General features: G+C 43.5%; 1 protein-coding gene across 1 annotated transcript in view; it reads left to right on the top strand.

The window, feature by feature from the left end:
* GALM (galactose mutarotase) overlaps positions 1-24,170 on the top strand; it is a 76,119-nt gene that overhangs the window by 17,691 nt on the left and 34,258 nt on the right. Inside the window, exons 3-4 of the mRNA XM_015112146.3 lie at positions 208-414; positions 7,987-8,068. Of these exons, the coding sequence (XP_014967632.2) occupies positions 208-414; positions 7,987-8,068 (289 nt within the window). The remainder of the gene's footprint in view (positions 1-207; positions 415-7,986; positions 8,069-24,170) is intronic.

Below are 24,170 nucleotides of genomic sequence, written 5' to 3'. Positions count from 1 at the left end.
CAGTGAGCCAAGAATGTATCACTGCACTCCAGCCTGGACAACATAGTGAGACCCTGTCTCAAAAAAAAAAAATCCAGGCTGTCATTCAAAAGTCTTAATTGATTGTATAACCATTTTCCTTGTGAAATCAGTTGTCTTTAAATATTGAAGTGTGGCTTTAACTTGAGGTTGGAGCAACTACACAACTTTGAAAATACTATTTTCCAGGTACTCTGGACCCCTCGGGTGCTGTCCAATGGCGTCCAGTTCTCGCGCATCAGTCCAGATGGTGAGGAAGGCTACCCCGGAGAGTTAAAAGTCTGGGTGACATACACCCTGGATGGCGGGGAGCTTGTGGTCAACTATAGAGCACAGGCCAGTCAGGCCACACCAGTCAACCTGACCAACCATTCTTACTTCAACCTGGCAGGCCAGGTAAGTGAATTTGTTCTTTCCTGCTTCGTGCTTTGTGGAATGTCCTGGGCTGTGGCTAGAGAGATCAGAGCAGTGTGGAATTGCTGTGGCAGTGAGGTCACCCTCATGATGACAAAAAGGGCCCAGTAGAGGACTTATAGTAGGTGCTCAATAATTGAAAATTATAGAGAAAGACAGAATGAGTACATTGTACTGCCAAGAGAGTACCTATTTCCCATTTGCTTCAGACAGGTAACTAACTGTTTCAAGAACTCCCTCTCAGAATCTAATTGTAACATGCACTTATATTTGCTTTCCTTATTCCACTTCTATTCCCCCCTAATTTGTTCCAATTAAGATGCCTTCCACCCTTGGAGCTTTGGAAATGGCATGGCCCAGCTCCTTTAGATATGCTGCCAATATGTGTGTGTTTCCCCTGTGAACCTGCCACCTCCTCCCAGGGGTTTGGGTGGGCCAGTCCTGCCCTGCACAGTACCGTGGAAAGAGCACTGGATTTGTATTTAGAAGACCTGTTTTTTTTTTTTTAGATTAATAGGCATGTTCTCGATTTCATAATCATAACACTACCTACTGTTTGTCAGCTGCTGTTAGAAGCCCTTTATGAAGTTGTTGGTTAAGACACTAAAATCAACCCAGCAGAGGAATAGACCCCAGTGGGGGACCACTTGAACTGCCCACCTAAGAGTGGTGTAGAGCTGCTGACAACCCCCCTTAAGTGATCCCTTCTGAACTACCTCATTCTCTCCTAACGGTAACAGTTTAGCTCATTGAGGAGGCTATCATATCAGACAGAATAAAAAACTCAGCTAAACTCTGTAGATTATATTTATTACTTCCTCTTTATCTGAAGAACTCATCATTGTCCACTATACTTGACTCACTTTGGCCTCATTTTCTACCGCAAGATGATATTCACAGTCAGCTAGTAATATCTCACATTTTTATACTGTTTCAGGAGTTTGCTGATGATCTGCTGGGTTCTGTTTTCTAGAATTTTCCCAAATTGCAGAGTTAATTGGTTCTTGTAAAATTTCCAACGTTCTCCCTTTAAAAAAGTTGACCCTTTACTTGCGTGTTCCTTATCTTCAGGAACTTTCACCATCCTTCTTGAAATCTTAAAAACAAGTCCGGGTGCTGTGGCTCATGCCTGTAATCCTGGCACTTTGGGAGGCCGAGATGAGTGAATCACCTGAGGTTAGGAGTTTGAGACCAGCTTGACCAACATGGTGAAACCCCGTCTCTACTAAAAATACAAAATTAGCTGGGCGTGGTAGCATGGGCCTGTATTCCCAGCTATTCGGGAGGCTGAGACAGGGGAATCACTTGAACCTGGGAGACTGAGGTTGCAGTGAGCTGAGATTGTGCCATTGCACTCCAGCCTGGGCAACAAGAGCGAAACTCCATCTTTAAAATAAATAAATAAATAATATTAAAACCAAAACAAAAGACAAAAATAAAACAAAAACACTCAGACCTAAGAGGCTCTACTTCTTAAAATAAGTTCAGAAAGAAACGACAGAAATAGAACAAAGTATTGTTTTATGTAGGTAATAAACTTTGGTGATAATTCTGTTTTTTACATTTCTGCGTACTTAGTACATCCTATTTAATAATGGGGAGGGGAGATCTAAAGGAATAGATTCAGAAATAGAAAGAGAAATTATGCATGCAGTATTCCATCTGCCAGTGTGTTCCAATGAAGGTAAAAAGCCTTTTTTTTTTTACCACCCTTCCAGTCCTGCAGGGACTTGGAGTGATGGGTATTTCTGAATCTCTTTTTAGACTGAATAGTTTCCTAGATCTTAGACGCCACCCAAAAGGGCAGTCAGTATAAACTTCCTTCCATATACCACAGATTGAATATCCTTTATCCAAAATACTTGGGGCCAGAAATGTTTTGGATTTTGGAGATTTCTAGATTTTGGAATATTTGCATTATGTATACTTATTCGTTCAGCATTCCTAATCCGAAAACTCGAAATCTGGAATGCTCCAGTCAGTGACTACTTTTCTGAGCATCATGTTGGCACTCAAAAAGCTCAGATTTTGGAGCATTTCAGATTTTACCTTGTCTTTTTTTTTTTTTTTTTTTTTGAGACGGAGTTTCGCTCTTGTTGCCCAGGCTGGAGTGCAGCGGCACAATCTTGGCTCACTGCAACCTCCACCTTCCGGGTTCAAGCAATTCTCCTGCCTCAGCTTCCTTAGTAGCTGGGGTTACAGGCACGCACCACCACACCCAGCTAATTTTTGTATTTTTGGTTGAGATGGGGTTTCACCATGTTGGCCAGGCTGGTCTCGAACTCCTGACCTCAGGTGATCTGCCCGCCTCTGCCTCCCAAAGTGCTGGGATTACAGGCGTGAGCCATCTAAATCTCTGAAAAGATTTTAGATTTTCAGAGTAGGGATGTTCAACGTGTATCTTAGTAAGTGTAGCTTGAATCCACAGCCACCAGCTTCAGGTTTGAAGGTGGATGGGGGCACCAGCCTTCTGAGGCACTGCAGTAGGAGTGGATGATCACCAAGCCGGACCTGGAGTCAAGGGCTTCTGCATCTTCGGAATATCTCTTGCCATATCTTGAGAAGCATTATCATATATCTCAAACCCTCCCCAGGGACATAGCTCAAAACCTGATATTTAAATTAGTCAGCTCATCTTATATATTTTTGTGTGTTATTTAAATTTAATAAGTGGTATTTTTGTTTCCATCTGCTTCCTCAGTATTTTGGCTTTTGTCTTCAGCCTTGTCCCCTCATGGCCACAGCTCCAGGAATCACCTCCTCATATAGTCACATCCAGAGACAAAAAGACTAATTCCTTTTTTCATATCTCTAATGTCCTCTTTTTAAGAAAAAGCAATACCTGGCCGGGCGCGGTGGCTCAAGCCTGTAATCCCAGCACTTTGGGAGGCCGAGACGGGTGGATCACGAGGTCAGGAGATCGAGACTATCCTGGCTAACACGGTGAAACCCCGTCTCTACTAAAAAATACAAAAAACTAGCCGGGCGATGTGGCGGACGCCGGTAGTCCCAGCTACTCGGGAGGCTGAGGCAGGAGAATGGCGTGAACCCGGGAGGGGGAGCTTGCAGTGAGCTGAGATCCGGCCACTGCACTCCAGCCTGGGCGACAGAGCGAGACTCCGTCCCCCCCCAAAAAAAAAAAAAAAAGAAAAGAAAAAGCAATACCTTTCCTAGAAGCCCTCCAGCCAATTTTCTCTGACTTCTCATTGGCCAGAAGTGTGGCCTATGCTCTGCCTAACCCAATCGCCAGCAAGGGAATTAGGCCACGATGATTGGTTTAGACCAGTCAAAATTCGCCCTCTGGGAACGGAGAAGGGGAGTCCCCTTCCCCGAATATCTGACTATCTGGTCTAGCATAGGATAAATCAACAAACCTGGTTTCTCCCTGGGGGCACAGAGTTGCTGGTAAAAGAGTTGCCATGGCTTGTAGGTAGTAACCCGCAGTGTCTGTACCCTCCTGCTAGGAGTGATAAGAGCTGAGTTAAGGCTGTAGTAGTGACATTGCGCAATGTCTTTAAAGTCCCCTGCAAATCATGATGGGCTCTATAAGTGGTTAATGTTACAAATGGGTAGCAGCCAAGCAAAGTTAACCAAAACAAATACTGAACCCAGAGATGGGCCTCAAGGTCTGTTTGTGAATCAGCATTTCTTGCCAAGTTTTCATCAGTCTTGAAATGATTCCAACAGTAATATTCCACCAGAGTAGATCATTGCATTTTTCCAGCCTAGAAGAGTCATAAAAAGAAGCATGCATCTTTTTTTTTTTTTTTTTTTTTTGAGACGGAGTCTCACTGTCTCCAGGATAGAGTGCAGTGGCGCAATCTTGGCTCACTTCCACCTCCACCTCCCAGGTTCCAGCGATTCTTCCGCCTCAGCCTCTGGAGTAGCTGGGATTACGGGCGTGTGCCCCACGCCTGGCTAAGTTTTTATATTTTTAGTAGAGATGAGGTTTCAGCATGTTGGTCAGGCTGGTCTTGAACTCCTGACTTGAAGTGATCTGCGCATCTCAGCCTCCCAAAGTTCTGGGATTACAGGCGTGAGCCACCGCGCCCAGCCACAAAGCATGCATCTCTTTAATGAAGGAATGTTGCTACCGCTTGGTGACCCTTAAGAAGGTGGGTGCCTGATGAATGTTCTTTTCCTTCTCCTCCTAGGCTTCTTCCTAAATCTTAGATTCATCAGTTTATTTGGTGTGTGATTTTCATGTTGATTCATTTCTCTAGTGCTAAAAAAAAAAAAAAAAAACCAAAAAAACAGAAAATGGAAATTTCTAAGCAGCTTTATTTATAACAGTAAAACACTGGAAACAACCCAAAAGTCTATCAACAGGAGAATGGATAAACAAACTGTGATACATTCATACAATGGAATACTACTCAACAGTACAAAGAAATATAACATGGATGGTCCCAGGAGCGTTATGTTGTGTGGAAGTAACAAGGCACGAAAGAATATATACTGCATGGATCTGTTTCTAAAGAGGCAGGCACCTAGGAAACAGAGGGAAGACCTGAATTAATGCTAGGCCAGGAGTCTGGAGAATGGCTTTGCCTCCTGCAGGCGTCCTCATTGGATGACATTAGATAGATTGTGTTCCTCTAGGCTTGTTTGTGCACAGGAAGTATGGAGACGCTTCAGTCCATCTGGGTTCTCCTTTTCTAACACGCTTCAGTTCTGTACGTGGGCTGCAGCTCCCAGTTTAGTGCCACCAAGGCCTTGAACCCAACCTTCGCACCCCTTGTCTCGGCTGACCCAAAGCCCTCCGTGTTGAGCTGAGTAGTGAACAAATAGGGCCAGGGAAGTGCAGTAGTCCCAAATTCTCTTCCCTCAGCTCCTCTCCAACAGTCCCAGGGGCATCTTCAGGTGCTGGCACCACCTGAGGCATGAGAAGATGGCAGGAGAGAGAGGCGCACAGAGGAGACATCAGCTCTAGTCTAGACCTGCTCTAGGCAGGGGTGCAGACCCCCTCCCATCTTGGACCTGCCACCCCAACTCAGAGCAGGGACCAAACAAGCTGTAGGAAGTGCAGAGGAGAGGCCTCTGCCCTGGCCTTGTCCCCCACCCACTCATACCCCTGTCCAGCATGCACCCACTGGGAGAATACAAGAGCATCATGGTTCTTCTGGCCAGGCGCAGTGGCTCAAGTCTGTAATCCCAGCATTTTGGGAAGCCATGGCAGGCAGATTACTTGAGGTCAGGAGTTTGAGACCAGCCTGGCTAACATGGTGAAACCCCATCTCTCCTAAAAATACAGAACTTAGCCTGGCATGGTGGTGGGCGCCTGTAATCCCAGCTACTTAGGAGGCTAAGGCAGGAGAATTGCTTGAACCCTGGAGGTGGAGGTTGCAGTGACCCAAGATTGCACCACTGCACTCCAGCCTGGGCGACTGTAAGACTCTGCCTCAGAAAAAAAAAGAATCGTAGTTTTTCAGAAAAAGAGCCAGTTTCTGTCATGTTTAGACATGCATTCTCATGGTCTCTCAAATCTTGACCTTTCTTAGAATGACTCAGTTTGATTGTATGGGCCAGTCTTTCAGACCATAGAATCTGTTTCCAGCTAACCTGTCCTAATCCTGTCTCAAAAAATCGAGTTGGCCAGGCACAGTGCCTCACACCTGTAATCCCAGTACTTTGGGAGGCTGAGGTGGGTGGATCACCACCTGAGGTCAAGATTTCAAGACCAGCCTGGCCAATATGGTGAAACCCCATCTCTACTAAAAATACAAAAATTAGCCGAGTGTGGTGGTGCACGCTTGTAATCCCAGCTGCTCGGGAGGCTGAGGCAGGAGAATCGCTTGAACCTGGGAGGCAGAGACTGCAGTGAGCCAAGATTGCACTACTGCACTCAGGCCTGGGTGACAGACCGAGACTCTGTCTCAAAAAAAAAAAAAAGTCTACTGGGCGTGGTGGCTCACACCTATAATCCCAGCACTTTGGGAGGCCGAGGTGGGCAGATCACCTGAGGTCGGGAGTTCGAGACCAGCCTGGCCAACATGGAGAAACCCCTTCTCTACTAAAAATACAAAATTAGCTGGGCGTGGTGGTGCATGCCTGTAATCCCAGCTGCTCAGGAGGCTGAGGCAGGAGAATCACTTGAATCCGAGAGGTGGAGGTTGCAGTGAGCCGAGATTGCGCCATTGCATTCCAGCCTTGGCAACAAGAGCAAAATTCGGTCTCAAAAAAAAAAAAGTCAAATGTCAAATTTCCCCCGAGGGGCAAAATTATCCCCAATTGAGAACCACTAGTTTAGCTTATCTTTGAGCATTCACTAAGCAAAAGCCCTCACTTGGTTTCCCTTCCGCATCTTCTGGTGTGAAGCTTTAAAATATGTTGCTATTGAATAATAGCAATATAATATAAAATAATTATTTTATATAATAAATAAATAATAATATAAAATAAGCATTTGTATTAGAAACATGCATGTATAAAACTATTTGCTGATTTACAAACAGCACAATGCACCTTTTCTAAACTGTTGTTCACAAGGACCCTGGAAAAGGTAGAGGCATCAGTAGCCCAAATTTATTTTATTTTGTTTAGTTATTTATTTATTTGTTTGTTTATTTATTTTTTGAGACGGAGTTTTGCTCTTGTTGCCCAGGCTGGAGTGCAATGGTGTGATCTTGGCTCACCGCAACCTCCACCTCCCGGGTTCAAGCAGTTCTCCTGCCTCAGCCTCCGGCGTAGCTGAGATTACAGGCATGCGCCACCACGCCTGGCTAACTTTGTATTTTTAGTAGAGACGGGGTTTCTTCTTTTTGGTCAGGCTGGTCTCCATCTCCTGACCTCAGGTGATCCACCCACCTCGGCCTCCCAAAGTGCTGGGATTACAGGCATGAGCCACCGCGCCCGGCCCCATTAGCCCAGTGTTAAACCAAAGGAAATGAGAGTCTATGAGGTTAAATAAATTCCCTGGGACCGCTCAGGAAGAGCTGGAACTAGACCCCAGGCCTTCTGACACTGACCAGTACTTCTTGCACCAGCCTTTGACTCCCCCGAAAAGGGCAGACTGCATCTTCATGGAGGAGGTGGGCAAATTCTCAAAAGCAGGGACCGCAGTTCTGACATCTGGGCTTCTGTCATGGAGCAGAGAGTGGGGCCTCTGTGTGGAAACTGGGCTAGAGGGGAGTGCCAGGTGCACCCCCAGGAGTGAGCCTGGAGCAGTCCCCTGACCTCTCAGGATGTGTTTCTGGTTACCAGCCCTTGCTCTTCTGGTTGCCTGGCGTGTGAGAAGAGTAGAAGAAACACCTACATTAATAAGCCAAAGTCCAAAAGGCTTTCAAACCACTGTGGTCTCTGATTTTTCACCTTCATATTCTATTTAGAAAAGAAAATGCGTGCACACTTGAAAGTTTCTTCCAAATTTATCTGTTGCTATTTTGAGGCTTTATCTACCTACACTTATATGATTATATTCAATCATTACCATCAGCCAAACAAGATTTTAAAAGTTTTTGTCAATGCCTGAAAACATTTTTGCAAGAGAAGTTAAAAAGTGGGTATATGAAATAAGACTAAGCAGAAAACCTTTCCCCTATCTTTTCCTCCCAGGGTTCCCCGAATATATATGACCATGAAGTCACCATAGAAGCGGATACTTACTTGCCTGTGGATGAAACCCTGATTCCTATAGGTTGGTGAATTTAACCTTTTTGTGTGATGTGGGATCGTGGATTGGCTCTTGAGGCCAAGAAAGGACATTAGTGGAGAAAGTGGTGAAATCTTTATAAAGTCTGTAGTTTAGTTAATAGAATTATTCCAGTGGTAATTTCTTAGTTTTGATATGTGTACTGTGTTTATGTAGTCTTAGCATGAGGGAAAGCTGGGACAGAGATGTAGTATTTTTACCACTTTTCTGTAAGTCTAAAATGATTTCAAAATTTTAAAAATTTTTAAAAAATGGTGAGTAAGATAATACTTTACTGGGGCTGGGCATGGTGGCTCACACCTGTAATCCCAGCACTTTGGGAGGCCAAGGCGGTTGGATAACTTGAGGCCAGGAGTTAGAGACCAGCCTGAGCAACATGGTGAGACCCTGTCTTATTTTTTTTTAAGATTAAAAAAATGTTTTTTTGGCCGGGTGCAGTGGCTCACGCCTGTAATCCCAGCACTTTGGGAGGCCGAGGCGGGCAGATCACGAGGTCAGGCGATCGAGACCATCCTGGCTAACGTGGTGAAACCCTGTCTCTACCAAAAACACAAAAAATTAGCCGGGTGTTGTGGCAGGCGCCTGTAGTCCCAGCTACTCGGCAGGAAAATGGAGTGAACCCGGCAGGTGGAGGTTGTAGTGAGTCGAGATCGTACCACTGCACTCCAGCCTGGGCGACAGATAGAGACTCCATCTCAAAAAAAAAAAAAAAAAAAAAAAAAAAATTTTAATGCAAGAGAAATTTAAAAAAAATTTAAATAAGTTTACTGGATACTCATCTTACACCAGGTAAGAGCTTTTGTTTTAGTTGGCTTTTTTGGGGGTTCGGGGGAGGGGACAGGGTCTCACTCTGTTGCCCAGGCTGGAGTACAATGGCGTGATCTCGGCTCATTGCTGCCTTGACCTCCGCAGGCTCAGGTGATTCTCCCATCTCCACCTCCTGAGTAGCTAGGACCACAGGCATACACCATCATGCCCGTTGTATTTTTTAGTAGAGACAGGGTTTGACCAGGCTGGTCTCAAACTCCTGGACTCAAGCAATCTGCCCGCCTCGGCCTCTCAGAGGGCCCGGATTACAGGTGTGAGCTGCTGCGCCCAGCCACTTTGTTGTCTTTAATGGGTTGAGTTTATGGCTGCTAGTTCAAACTTTTTATGAGGAAGAAAGGTAAGCATGTGAGCCTGCATACCAAACAACAACTTCAGTTAACAGCAGGCATTAGGAACTCCCATAAATAGAGTAACTACAAAACTAATTGGAATAATAAGGAAAAATTGAGATCAATGGGGTCAAATTTTTGGCATCACAGTTTTGAATATTTTCCTGGCTCCAGGGCTGAGTTTAAAGGCTTTTCTGTTTGTCTTGGTAGCACATGTCATCTTGTGATATTTACATGACTCAGTAGAAGGGCATGAGTAAGCTGGCCCATCTGGTCCTAGAGTCAGAATTATTGCAGTAGAACTATATGTTGTGAACTGCAAGGAAAAAATAGTGGTGGCTGCTGTTTTATGACTGATAAGGAAGAAAGTGAACCAATTAGCTTATAAGTGGAGGTTATGAAATAAGTGCACATTTATTTGTGTATATTTATGAAATCTTCTCATGCTATCTGGTTGAGTTGATCAGATGAAAATCACAACAGGGCATAATTTGTGCATTTAAAGGCCCTGTAAAGGCCAAGTTATTTTACTTGATTGTAAAAAGTCATTGTGGCAAAGCATAGTAGGGCTTAACATGCACTCTAATGGACTGTATAAAACTTGTGTTCACTGGGTGTGGTGGCTCACACCTGTAATCCCAGCACTTTGGGAGGCTGAGGCAGGGGAGGATCACTTGAGCCCAGGAGTTCGAGACCAGACTGTGCAACACAGTGAGATCCCATCTCAACAAAAAATTGAAAAAAAATAGCCAGGTGTGGTAACATGCACCTGGGGTCCCAGCTACTCAAAAGGCTGAAGCAGGAGGCTCTCTCAAGCCCAGGAGTTGGAGGCTGCAGTGAGCCGTGATCTCTGCTACACTCCATCCTGGGCAACAGAGCAAGACCCCATCTCAAAAAAAAACCTAACTGGGAATATATATGTTATATTTCAGCTTTTTCTTTTAAAAAAAAAAAAAAGACCAAACTATCATTTATAATCATCATCTTTTCATGAAAGAATATTTTAGTACCATAAAAGTGTAAACATATTTAATCTCAGAATAACAACTATTTATATTGAATTTATGTAGCTTTTTAAAAAATATATGGTATCACTTGGAGCCAATACTGTAAAAAAAAATAAATAGCAGATTATCCAAATGTATCTGTTTTCTGTGGACCAGTGAAAATGTTATCACTAACTCATAATTGAGAACTAGTAATTGATCTGTAAGGCCACTTCTATCTCTTGCATTCTTTAATTCTACGAGGCTCCTAGCACAACATTTTAATGCTATTTCCACAACTCTTCAAATGCTTTAGAACTCTATCATTGAAGTAAATAAGTTGCTGCAACTTCAGAGCTCATGAAAAATTTATAATTCTCTCCTACCTATCCATACTTGAGCCAGACCTACATGTTATACCTGTTTGCCCAGTGACACTTAAACAGAAATTATAGTATTGTTTTCTCTTTTCTCAGAAGTCCTTAAGAAACAAGTTTATTGGGCACGGTGGCTCAGGCCTGTAATCCCAGCACTTTGGGAGGCCGAGACGGGCGGATCACGAGGTCAGGAGATTGAGACCATCCTGGCTAACACGGTGAAACCCCGTCTCTACTAAAAATACAAAAAACTAGCTGGGCGAGGTGGCGGGCGCCTGTAGTCCCAGCTACTCCGGAGGCTGAGGCAGGAGAATGGCGTAAAAACCCAGGAGGCAGAGCTTGCAGTGAGCTGAGATCCGGCCACTGCACTCCAGCCCGGGCGACACAGCGAGACTCCATCTCAAAAAAAAAAAAAAAAAAAAAGAAACAAGTTTATTGTCTGATTCCTTTGAAACTTCCTCCAAAAATGGGTGGTAACTGCTACCTTGCACTTTAGGAATGTAAGAATTCACATGTCTAGCCCCCTTTCAACTGAGAACAAATCTCTAGGAGCCCAGATTTTCTCTTTTTTTTTTTTTTCTTTTTTGTAGAGACAGGGTCTCCCTATGTTGCCCAGGCTGGTCTTGAATCTCTAAGCTCAAGCAATCCTCCCACCTGGGCCTCCCAGAGTGCTGGGATTACAGATGTGAGCCACCACGCTGGTCCTCATCTGACTCTTAACACTGATCAAAAGCCCATGAGCTTAATTTTGAAAGAAGTCCAAAAGGCTTGCCCATCATTTGATCATTCAGAAGTGTTGCTGGGCTTTCCAGGAGCTGGCAGTCTATGGGAAGAGTCAGCCAGAATTGTGTCCATTACTCTGGAAAATATCAGGATAGACATAACTAGGAGACTTGGCACAGAGGGCAGGTACTGCTGAGGGGGCTTCCAGATAGAGGAAATGAGAGTTAAATAAAACCTGGAAGGGAAAGTGGAAGTTTGCCAGGGAGTGAGGAGGAGAAAGGTGTTCCAGATAAAGATGAACAAGCGTGGGCGGTGCAAGAAACAGCAGGACTAGCCCAGGGAAGTGCTGTGCTTTTGAAGCAAAGCATTTGGGGGACAATTTTAGTGGCAGAGAGTAGATGGGTCTGGAGAGGTTGATTGGGGCCATGTCAGATCTGTACCAGGCTCTGTGGAACTGCGATCCCTAGGGTGGCCCTGGGTGGCCCCAGGCTGGCCTGGAGCTCAAGGCTGATCCACATAGCTGACTCACAGGTGTACTTGAGTCCAGTCTCAAACTTCAGCATGTTCTGCCAGAGCTGGACTGAACCACAAGGCCACTTTCCTGAGACGTGCTACAAGAACCTATTAGACCAGGCCGGGCACAGTGGCTAACGTCTATAATCCCAGCAATTTGGGAGGCCGAGGTGGGCAAATTACTTGAGATCAGGAGTTCAAGACCAGCCTGACCAACATGGCGAAACCCCGCCTCTACTAAAAGTTCAAAACTTAGCTGGGTGTGGTGGTGGGTGCCTGTAATCCCAGTTACTTGGGAGGCTGAGGCAGGAGAATTGCTTGAACCTGGGAGGCAGAGGGTGCAGTGAGCCAAGATCACGCCACTTTACTCCAGCCTGGGAAACAGCGAGACTCCGTTTCTAAAAAAAAAAAAAAAGAAAGGAAGAAAGAAAAGAACCTGTTAGACCGGTCGTACTCCATTAAGACTTCTCAAAATAAATATGCACTACCTACCAACTGTGGTTTTGTTGAATTGAGAAAAAGAAGATACTGATTATCTGTGAGATAAGGTAAAGATTTATGATAATAGCTAGTATTTCAGGGAGGACTTTATAAATAATTCATAACACAAACCTGTAAGGTAGGTTCTGTTCATTTTTCTTATTTAACAGATGTGAAAACTATAGAACAAGGAGTTAAAGTATCTTACAGAGGATGACCCAGTTAGCAAGTGGGGGAAAGCTGGGATTCACACCAAGGTAGTCTGGTATTAGAACTCAGGCTCTTAATAGACCTGCACTCTGCAGATCTTACAGTGTGGTTAGATGTCAAGAAGGTTCGGTGCCAGACACAGTGGCTCACACCTTTAATCCCAGCACTTTGAGAGACCAAAGATTGGTTGAACCCAGGAGTTCAAGAGCAGCCTGGGCAACATAGGGAGACCCCATTAATACAAAAAAAATGTTTTTAGTTAGCCAGGAGTGTCAGTGCATGCCTGTGGTCCCAGCTATTTGGGAGGCTGAGGTAAGACGATTGCTTGAGCCCAGGAGGTCAAGGCTGAAGTGAGCTGTGATTGTGCCACTGCACTTCAATGTGGGTGAAGAGCAAGACCCTGTCTCAAAAAAAAAAAAAAGAAGAAGAAGAAGATTTGGGAGGTAGGGGAGAGGCAGAAAGGAGTGAGGATAGAAAGAAAAGTAAATTAATTTCTTTTTTTTTTTTTTTTGAGAATGGCGTGACCAGGAGGCGGAGCTTGCAGTGAGCCGAGATCGTGCCACTGCACTCCAGCCTGGGGGACAGAGTGAGACGCCGTCTCAAAAAAAAAAAAAAAAAAAAAAAAAAATTAATTTCTTAACTATATAAATACCCAAGTGCAACATATAGTCAAGAAATGGGAAGTAAGCCAAAACGAACATACTTTTGCCAGTTGTCAGTCCTCAGCTCTTTTGTCACCTTTTGTACAGGGAGCCTCCCCAGTCCTCTCACTGTCTCCTCCTTGTTCCTTCCTCCCTTCAATTTATTTCTACTTTTCAGGAAACCAAGTTTGTTTAAATTAAATATAAGAAAGGGAGAGAGAGAGAGAAAGAGGAAGGAAGGAAAGGAAAAAGGGAAGGAGGGAGAGGTTTCTTGAAATTAAAGAGCATGAATTTAAGTGTCTGTCCTTGTTAGTCTGACAAGAAAGGGAAAGTCCAGGGAAAGTCACCTCAGGTGTCATTGTTCTGTTGCAACATGTGGTGTTCCTGACAGATCCCTTGTCTTTCCGGTTCTTGGTTTTCTCATATGCAGAATCTCGTTGTGACCAAGTTGTGTTGGCAGTTCACTTTCTTTAAGTATATATGTTGGTCATCTCTGTTGAAGATGATAGAAAAATCACCGTCAGTAGAAAATTTACAAACAGGCCAGGCGCGGTGGCTCATGCTTGTAATTCCAGCACCTCAGGAGGCAGAGGCGTTTGGATTTTTGAGCCCAGGAGTTCGAGACCAGCCTTGGCAACACGGTGAAACCCCGTCTCTACCAAAAATACAAAAATTAGCCAATCTCACAGCCCGGTCTCAAAATAAAAATAAATAAATTGATTAATTAAAATTTCAAAAAATGAAAGAAAATTTACAGACATAGTCAAAGAAAAGCCGTACCACTTAGAGGATGGCGTTCAGCTATCTGGAGCAGCCCCGTATGGTGGGTACTTCATTTATCCGGGGGAGATGCCGGATAATGAGCTCATTTTAGACCCTTTGCCCTACCTGGCTTTCCCTGGGAAGGCTGCTTGGTTGTGTTGAAACCCTCAGAAATCAACAGTAGAAAACTTCTCTAAAACAGCTTTGGCCTTTTTGCATATGAATGACTTTTACTCTGTAAATCAGTTCTTTTGCTTACCATTCTAGTCCTCTGCTTTCCACCCCAAATCCTGGTTTATATGTTTGTGGTTTTCTTTGTTTGTTTATTTGTTTGCTTGTTTGTTTTTTGAGATGGAGTCTCACTCTGTTGCCCAAGCTGGAGTACAGTGGCTTGATCTCAGCTCTCTGCAGCAACCTCCACTTCCCAGGTTCAAGTGGTTCTCCTGCCTCTGCCTCCTGAGTAGCTGGGATACAGGCGTGCATGCCACCACGCCCAGCCAATTTTTGTATTTTTAGTAGGAATGGGGTTTCACCATGTTGGCCAGGCTGATCTTGAACTCCTGACCTCAAGCGATCCATCCGCCTTAGCATCCCGAAGTGCTGGGATTACAGGGGTGAGCCACCACACCCGGCCTATATGTTTGTTTTGAAAATCTCTCTTCCTAGAGTCATGAGAATTCTCATTAATTTCACTTAGAGCTCCTGGAGAGAAAAGCCTCTATTTTTGTCATTGTAACAATAAAAAAAGTGTAGAGGTTTTTTTCTTTTGAGACAGTGTTTCGCTCTTGTTGCCCAGGCTAGAGTGCAGTGGTGCGATCTTAGCTCACTGCAACCTCCACCTCCTGGATTCAAGCAATTCTCCTGCCTTGGCCTCCCAAGTAGCTGGAATTACAGGCATGTGCCACCACACCTGGCTAATTTTGTATTTTTAGTAGAATCAGGGTTTCATCATGTTGGTCAGGCTGGTCTCGAACTCCTGACCTCAGGTGATCTACCTGCCTTGGCCTCCCAGAGTGCTGGGATCACAGGTGCAAGCCACTGTGTCCAGTTTGTTGTTGTTGTTGTTGTTGTTGTTTTTGAGACAGGGTCTCATTCTATTGCCCAGGCTGGAACACAGCAGCACAATCATAGCTCACTGTAGCATCAAACTTCTGGGCTCAAGCAATCTTCCTGGCTCAGCCTTCCAAATACCTAGGATTACAGGTGCACACCACCACGCCCAGGTAATTTTTTCTTTTCTTACACAAATGTGACTCAACATGGATTTTTTTTTTTTCTTTTTTGGCAGAGATGATGTCTCACTATGTTGCCAGGCTGGTCTCAAAATCCCTGCCTCAAGCCATCCTTCCACTTTAGCCTCCCAAAATGCTAGGATTACAGGTGTGAACCACTGCACCTACCCCCAAGAACTCTTTTTTTTTTTTGGAGACAAAGTCTTGCTCTGTCAACCAGGCTGGAGTGCAGTGGCATGATCTCAGATCACTGCAACCTCTGCCTCCCAGGTTCAAGCAATCCTCCCACCTCAGCCTCCCGAGTAACTAGAATTACAGGTACACGCCACCATGCCCAGCTAATTTTTGTATTTTCAGTAGAGAGGGGGTTTCACCACATTGACCAGGATGGTCTCGAACTTCTGACCTCAACTGGTCCACCCGCCATGGCCTCCCAAAGTGCTGGGATTATGGGCATGAGCTACTGCACCCGGCCCCTAAGAACTCTTTAAATGCACCTCGTGTCACAAGAACAGATAGCTAAACTGTGTCTGAAAAAGGCTCACGCAGGGAAATTTGTGATGGATTTGGGGAAGCTTAGGGCGAATTTTAAACATGAGGCCTTTTGTCAGATCACCTACATTCCTCGGATTGTGTGTGGGTTTGTCGCAGATGCTTGATGTGACAAATTACACAGCTCCTATCGCTTCATTTGATCAGCCACCCGTTGACTTTCAGCCAAGTCCTGCAGGGTTGCTTCTCAGATTGTATCTTTCTGCAAGACAAATATGTTTTCATAGTCTCTCTTTAACTTCTCCCTTTTGTGGCTATTCATTTATACTTTTATGTTTTTCAACTCCTTATTTTTGTTTTCTCTTTATGAAAGCTTTTAACGTGTGCTGTTCTTGAGGGAAATACTGATGCATATCTAAACTTTAGGGGTGTTTTTCACGCTGGCTACAGACACTCGGTAAATAATTTTTCAGGTGATGGGAAAACCCATCATCATGAGAATGTAGCAACTTTTATTTTGTAGTAACTGTTAAAATTGTGGCCATGGTGCTCAGTAAAAGGGGACCTTCCCCTTGTAGATGTTTGGGGAGGAGTGAAGTCCTGTCCTCCATTTTGTTAGTAAATTGCTTATGGATGGGGCATTATCACCTAGAAAGAAAAGAGATACCATGGTATGCAGTAAGAGGGAGCCGGAGCAAGAGCAAGACAAAGAAATTCCCTTATGTTTTCAATGCAGAGCCAGCATTTAGATCTCTACCCCAGGCAGGGCCCACAAATATCTAGCAGCTGTGAGCACCTGTTTTGCTCCTGCCTTCTTCCTGTTGGCAATTTTGAGTTTTGGTGGTTTTTTAGACAGAGTCTCACTCTGTCACCAGACTGGAGTGCAGTGGTACAATCTCGGCTCACTGCAGCCTCCACCTCCTGGGTTCAAGTGATCCTCTTGCCTCAGCCTCCTGAGTAGCTGGGACTACAGGTGCGTACCACCACAGCCAGCTAATTTTTGTATTTTTGGTAGAGATGGGATTTCACCATGTTGCCCAGGCTGGTCTCAAACCCCTGACGTCAAGTGATCTGCCCACCTCAGCCTTTTAAAGTGCTAGGATTATATATATACATATATATTTTAAATATACATTTTATATATAAATATAAATTATATATACATATATATTTTAAATATACGTTATATTTTAAATATATACGTATATATTTTAAATATATACGTTATATTTTAAATATACATTATATATAAATATAAATTATATATACGTATATATTTTAAGTATATACGTATATATATATAAAAAAATGAGTAGAATTCATCACCTAACTTCTAAAGCTGCTTCTCTAGATGAAATTCCGGCACTTAGGAGTCAGCAGCAGTGTACTGAGTGCATGACCCTTACTCACAGGTGCTTCTTTCCTGTCCCATGGCAGGCGGCACCAACAGAAGGCTTCTGCAAGGCTGAGAGCTCCTTTTACCCATGGACCAGGAGCAAAGTTTGCAGCTACACTGTCAGGCTGTGTTTGGATGTTAGCAGTTAGTTTAGCTTTGCGTCTTCAGAGCAATTATCCTTAGCTATTTAAAGATTAAAAAAAAGGAAAAAAAAATGACGCCCATAAAGCATTTGCTGCTCTGTAGGATGGGAGCACACTCTATTGTTGGGCATTTGAGGCCCTCTGGCATGTGTTTTCTGTTTGTTGTTGTCAGGGCTGTCCCTGTAGTTTCCCAGAAGTAGAACTCCCCGAAGCTGTTTCCCAGAAAGGATAGGGGTGTAGATAATGGATGTCCAGAGACAGAGAACACTCCAGTGCCAGATCCGTGTGCTGCTTTGTCAGACATTTGTTTATTTATTATTTTGTTTGTTTGTTTTTGAGATGGGGTCTCACTGTGTTGCCCAGGCTGGTCTTGATCTCCTGAGCTCAAGTGATCCTCCCACCTCAGCCTCCTAAAGTGCTGGGATTACAGGCATAAGCCACTGTGTCCAGCTGTTATTATTATTATTATTATTATTATTATTATTTTGAGACAGTTTTGTTCTTGTTGCCTAGGCTGGAGTCCAATGGCACAACCTCGGCTCACTGCAACCTCCGCCTCCTGGGTTCAAGCAATTCTCCTACCTCAGCCTCCCGAGTAGCTGGGATTACAGACACCCGCCACCATGCCCAGCTAATTTTTGTATTTTTAGTAGAGGCGGGGTTTCACCATGTTGGCCAGGCTGGTTTCGAACTCCTAACTTTAGGTGATCCATTCACCTCGGCCTCTCAAAGTGCTGGGATTACAGGCATGAGCCACCCTACCTGGCCCCAGCTATTATTATTTTTAATTGATACTTAATACTTGATACCTAATACATATTTAATTGATACCTAATACATATTTACAGGGTATATTGTGATATTTTGATACATGTTTACAATGTGTAAGGATCAAATCAGGGTAATTAGCATGTCCATCACCTCAAACATTTATCATTTTTTTGTGTTGGGACATTCAAAATCTGCTGTTCTAGCTATTTGAAAATATACAATAAATTGTTACTTATAGTCACCCTATAGTGCTTTAGAGCACTAGAACTTATTCCCCCTATCTAGCTGTACTTTTGTATCCATTAAGCAACCTTTAGGCTGTGCACAGTGGCTCACGCCTGTAATCCCAGCACTTTGGGAGATCGAGGTGGGTGGATCACCTGAGGTCAGGAGTTCAAGACCAGCCTGGGCAACATAGCAAGAACCGTCTTTAAAAAGAAAAGAAGGCTGGGCGCGGTGGCTCAAGCCTGTAATCCCAGCACTTTGGGAGGCCGAGACGGGCGGATCACGAGGTCAGGAGATCGAGACCATCCTGGCTAACACGGTGAAACCCCATCTCTACTAAAAAAATACAAAAAACTAGCCGGGCGTGGTGGCGGACGCCTGTAGTCCCAGCTACTCGGGAGGCTGAGGCAGGAGAATCGCTTGAACCCGGGAGGCGGAGCTTGCAGTGAGCTGAGATCTGGCCACTGCATTCCAGCCTGGGCGGCAGAGCGAGACTCCGTCTCAAAAAAAAAAAAAAAAGAAAGAAAAGAAAATAAAATTTAAAATTTTCTTCACTGGTCATTCAGGAGCATATTGTTTAATTTCCGTGTATTTGTACAATTTCAAAAGTTCACCTTATTGTTGAGTTCTGGTTTTATTCCATTGTGGTCAGGAAAGATACTTGATATAATTTCAGTTACTAGACTTGTTTTGTGGCCAAACATATGGTCTGTTCTGGAGAATGTTTCTTGTGCTGATGAAATAATGTGTCTTCTGAATCTGTTGGATGAAATGCTCTGTAAATGTCTCTTTGTTAGTCTAAAATGCAGGGATTTTTTGTTTTTTTGAGTCTCACTCTGTTCCCAGGCTGGGAGTGCAGTAGCATGATCTTGACTCACTGCAACCTCCACCTCCCAGGTTCAAGCAATTCTTATGCCTCAGCCTTCTAAGTAGCTGGGATTACAGGTGCCCACCACCACACCCAGCTAATTTTTGTATTTTTAGTAGAGACAGGGTTTTACCATGTTGACCAGGCTGGTTTTAAACTTCTGGCCTCGAGTGATCCGCCCACCTTAGCCTCCCAACGTACTAGGATAACAAATGTGAACCACCGCGCCCAGCCTAAAGTGCGGTTTAAATCTAGTGTTTTGTTGTTGATTTTCTGTCTAGATGATCCGTTTGGTGCTGAGAATGGGTTGTTGAATTCCCCAGCTATTGTACTGGTGTCCATGTCTCCCTTCAGATCTAATAATAATTTGCTTTATATTATATATCTGGGCGCTTCAGTGTTGGGTGCATATATATTTAGAATTGTTATGTCCTCTTGCTGAATTGATCCCTTTACCATTATATAATAACCTTTTTCTTTTTTTTAATCGTTTTTGACTTGAACTCTGTTTCATCTGATGCAAGTACAGCTACCCTGCTTGCTTTTGGTTTCTGTTTGCATGGAATATCTTTTTCCACCCTTTCAGTCTATGTGTGTCTTTACAGATGAAGTGAATTTCCTGTAGGCAACCATAGTTGGGTCATGTTTTTTAATCCATTCAGCCAGTCTATATATTTTAAGGGGGGAAATTTAATCAGTTTACATTCAAGTTTATTATTGATAGGTGAGGACTTCTGTCATTTTGTTAATTATTTTCTGTTTTCTTTTTTTTATATCCTTTGTTCTTTTCTTCCCCTCTTATTGTTCATTCTTGTGATTTGGTGGTTTTCTATAGTGGTAAAGTTTGATTCTTTTCTTTCTTCTTTGTGTATGTGCTCTACCAGTGAGTTTTATATTTTTTGTGTTTTCTTGATAGTAATTATCATTTCGTGGAACTCCCTTGAGCATTTCTTGTAAGACTGGTCTAGTGGTGATGAATTCTGTCAGTTTTTGTTTGTCTGAGATATGTCAGACATTTAGTTTCAGGACCTGATTCTAGTTCCCTGCCCTATGGTAACAAGTAGAAACAGATCCCTGGTGCACTGCTTAAGTATTAGGCCAGCTAGATGTGAGCAGATGAGAAAATCAAATCCTTCTATTTTGCCAGGGATTAATTCATTCTCAGGATTGTAAATATTACATTTCACCTTCAACTCACAGAACTGTAGAATTAGGGGGTGAGCTGGGCAGCTTGCCCAGCAAGACATTATGATGTATACAACACAGTGCACTACCAAGGAGGTGTGTTAAAAGGCATTTACAGCACATAGCTTTTTTTTTTTTTTCCTTATAAGTTTAGTGCTCTTTATTTGTAGTAGTAGATAAGGAATTAAGAAAGCAAAAATGAGTGCTTTGACTAGGTCTTTTGCCTTTGAAGGTAACATTAGTAAAATCCCCTCTTCTTTTTTATTCTTATAAAATTTACCCAATTCACTCTGCCCCCCAGCCCATCTGTGTTCACTGCTGTTCTTGATGCTCTCAGTTTTTAAAAGCTTATTCTAAAATTACATGAAAGCAACCCCATTTTGACAAAATTAGAATTCTGGTAGGAAACGCTTGCCACAAGGCTATGGAGAGAGGCCCAGCAAGACTTTTGTATTTTTTTTCAACCTCTCTTGGTTAAACCTACAATTCGGTAGATGATATAATTACCTCCCTGGGGTAAGTCTCTATCTCTGCCTTGGAGAAATAACAAAGTCCAAAGTAGTCTCCTCATTCAAAGATGTTGCAAACGAAGGCTGTTTTGATCTTTATGTATTAGCATTTGGGTTTTAATCTTTCTGGAGCTCCTGACAGAAAATTCCTTTACATTTATTATATAATTCTAAAATATTGGACATATTTGTTTCAAGCATCTGTCAATACCTTACTCTTTCCATTCCACTCCCCACTGCCTTCATTAGTCATCAGATTCTACTGATTTTTAACTCCTAAGTATTTCTCAAATCTGTCTCCTCAGTGTGTATCGTGGGTTATATAACTCCATCTCCATTGTCACTGTGCTGCTTTAGACTATCTTTTCTTGTCTAGATTAGTGCCTGGCTTATATTATGGGCTTCATAAAGTGGGATCAATGAATGAATGATTCATATTCTGGACAACAGCACTCTAACACCTAACTGAAAAAAAAAAACTTAACCTCTATCTTCCATGTAAAAGCATCTATCTAAAAGGCAAATCTTACTTTGATAATCTCCAGGTTAATAAACCTCTTAGACAGTTCCCAGGCCTCCCCAAAACCATCTCTCATTTCACTGGTCAAAAAAATAAAAATTTAAAAATTGTAAAACTAAAAAAAAAATCAAACATTTCACTGGTCAAAAAACAAAAACAGGCCGGGTGCGGTGGCTCAAGCCTGTAATCCCAGCACTTTGGGAGGCCGAGACGGGTGGATCACGAGGTCAGGAGATCGAGACCATCCTGGCTAACACGGTGAAACCCCGTCTCTATTAAGAAATACAAAAAACTAGCCGGGCGAGGTGGCGGGCGCCTGTAGTCCCAGCTACTCGGGAGGCTGAGGCCGGAGAATGGCGTAAACCCGGGAGGCGGAGCTTGCAGTGAGCTGAGATCCGGCCACTGCACTCCAGCCTGGGTGACAGAGCGAGACTCCGTCTCAAAAAAAAACAAAACAAAACAAAACAAAACAAAAAAACAAAAATTATCTCTGAGCATGCCTCACTCACACCCCACCCTGCTGTGCATCCCTCTCCCACCCCCAGCCTACAGGGACCACCCAGTAACCTCTTCTTTGCTACATAGCCCTTACCCTCCTTCTTCACAACTCATATTTTCTCCTTAGAAACTTTCCCCCCCACTTTCTGGAAACCGTAGATTCTTTCTTGCTCATGGTTTTTGTAATGACATCAGCTGTTTAGAATTCATGATGTGCCCAGGCCCTGCTATTTGCTTCTCCACAGAGCTTGCTCAGATAATCCATCAGGATTTAGTCACAGATTGAAAGTAGGGAGCTTCAGGCTTGGTCTCTTTGGGTTGAAGCTAGAAAACTAATCTATACTGAACACAAAAATGAAGCTGAGTAATAGCCAACCTATACATCCTAGGAATTAACTATTGCTTTTTTTGCCCCCAGCCAGTCTCTCTACACTCCTCTCTTCTTTACATTTGTTTTAAACACAGTATATATATATAGGCACACACACACACACACAAAAACACACACACACGTATATATAATTTATTATTATTTTTTAATTTAGCTGGGCATGGTGGGGCATGCCTGTGATCCTAGCTGCTCAGGAGGCTGGGAGGCTGAGGTGGGATGATATGTGGGATTTTTTTTTTTTTTTTTTTTTTTTTTTTAGACAGAGTTTTGCTCTTGTTGCCCAGGCTGGAGTGCAATGGCATGATCTCGGCTCACCGCAACCTCCACCTCCCAGGTTCAAGTGATTCTCCTGCCTCAGCCTCCTGAGTAGGGGGGATTACAGGCATGCACCACCATGCCCTGCTAATTTTGTATTTTAAGTAGAGACGGGGTTTCTCCATGTTGGTCACGCTGGTCTCTAATTCCCAACCTCAGGTGATCCACCCACCTTGGCCTCTCAAAGTGCTGGGATTATAGGCATGAGCCACTGTACCCAACCTTAAACACAGTATATTAGCCCAACACTGTGTGAGAACTGGGATTCAGAAAACCAGAACATAGGTCTCTGTTCTGCCATCCACTAGCTGTGCTATGAGTCAGCAATGAAAATTCTCTGGGCCTGATTGACTGAATCTGTAAAATCTGACTTGATGAGGATTATATTCATTGAACTCTGAGGTCCTGTCCATTTCTTACACCCTGATTCAAAGACCACACAGAATCTCTAACCCAGATGTTCTTAACTAGGGTTCTTGTATGTCTGGGAAGGTGATGAAAGAACTTCAAGGGGATCATGAGCTCTTTAAATTCTATGTAAAATCCAAGGCTGGGCATGGTGGCTCACACCTATAATCCCAGTACTTTGGGAGGCTGAGGCGGGCAGATTGCCTGAGCTCAGGAGTTCGAGACCAGCCTGGGCAACATGGTGAAACCCCATCTCTATTACAATACAAAAACAATCAGCCAGGTGTGGTGGCATGTGCCTATAGTCCCAGCTACTCAGGAGGCTGAGGCATGAGAATTGCTTGAACTCTGGAGGTGGAGGTTGCAGTGAGCCAAGATCATGCCACTGTACTCCAACCTGGGAGACAAGGAGAAATTCTGTCTCAAAAAATAAATAAATGAATAAATAAAATAAAATAAAAAATTCTATGTAAAATATTTTGTGAACTGGCTGCATCACCTTGGCCCACAAAGGGGATTTTCTTATCTTTTTTCCTCCTTCAAAGTAATGGTAGTCTATGGTTGCCCTACCATGTATTCTCTTTTTATTATTTTACTTATTATTATTTTTTTTAGAGACAGGGTCTCACCCTGTTATCCAGGCTGGAGTGCAGTGGCGCAATTACAGCTCACTGCAGCCTTCGCCCCCTGGGCTCAAGCGGTCATCCCACCTCAGCCTCCTGAGTAGCTAGGATCACAGGTATGCCCCCACCATGCTCAGCTAATTAAAAAAAATTTTTTGAGGCTGGGAACAGTGGTTCACGCCTTTAATCCCAGTATTTTGAGAGGCCAAGGTGGGAGGACTGATTGAGTCCAGGAGTTCAAGAACCTGAGAAATATAGACCCCATTTCTACTACTAAAAAAAAAAAAAAAATCAAAAAGTTAGCTGGACCCAGTGGCATTCACCTGTAATGCCAACTACTTACGAGGCTGAGGCAGAGGATTGCTTAAACCCAGGAGTTCAAGGCAAATTGAGCTATGATGTGTACCACACTCAGCCTCGGTGACACGGCAAGACCTTGTCTCCAAAAAAAAAAAAAATATATATATATATATATATATATATATAGCTACAGGTAAGAAAGTACTTGGATAACAGTAAAAAAGTTAAAACAGTAAAAAAGTTAAAGTCATGACATTGGAGCCTATGAAATGTGTTTACCCGAGAGCTGTTTATTGTATGTTGAGTCCCTCCTAGATGGTGTTCAAGGTTGAATGCAAAAACTCCAAGGACCTCTCCAAGGA

Source organism: Macaca mulatta, chromosome 13, assembly GCF_049350105.2.
Source record: "Macaca mulatta isolate MMU2019108-1 chromosome 13, T2T-MMU8v2.0, whole genome shotgun sequence".
Taxonomy (NCBI): Eukaryota; Metazoa; Chordata; class Mammalia; order Primates; family Cercopithecidae; genus Macaca; species Macaca mulatta.
This window is presented reverse-complemented; position numbering and strand designations above follow the sequence as displayed.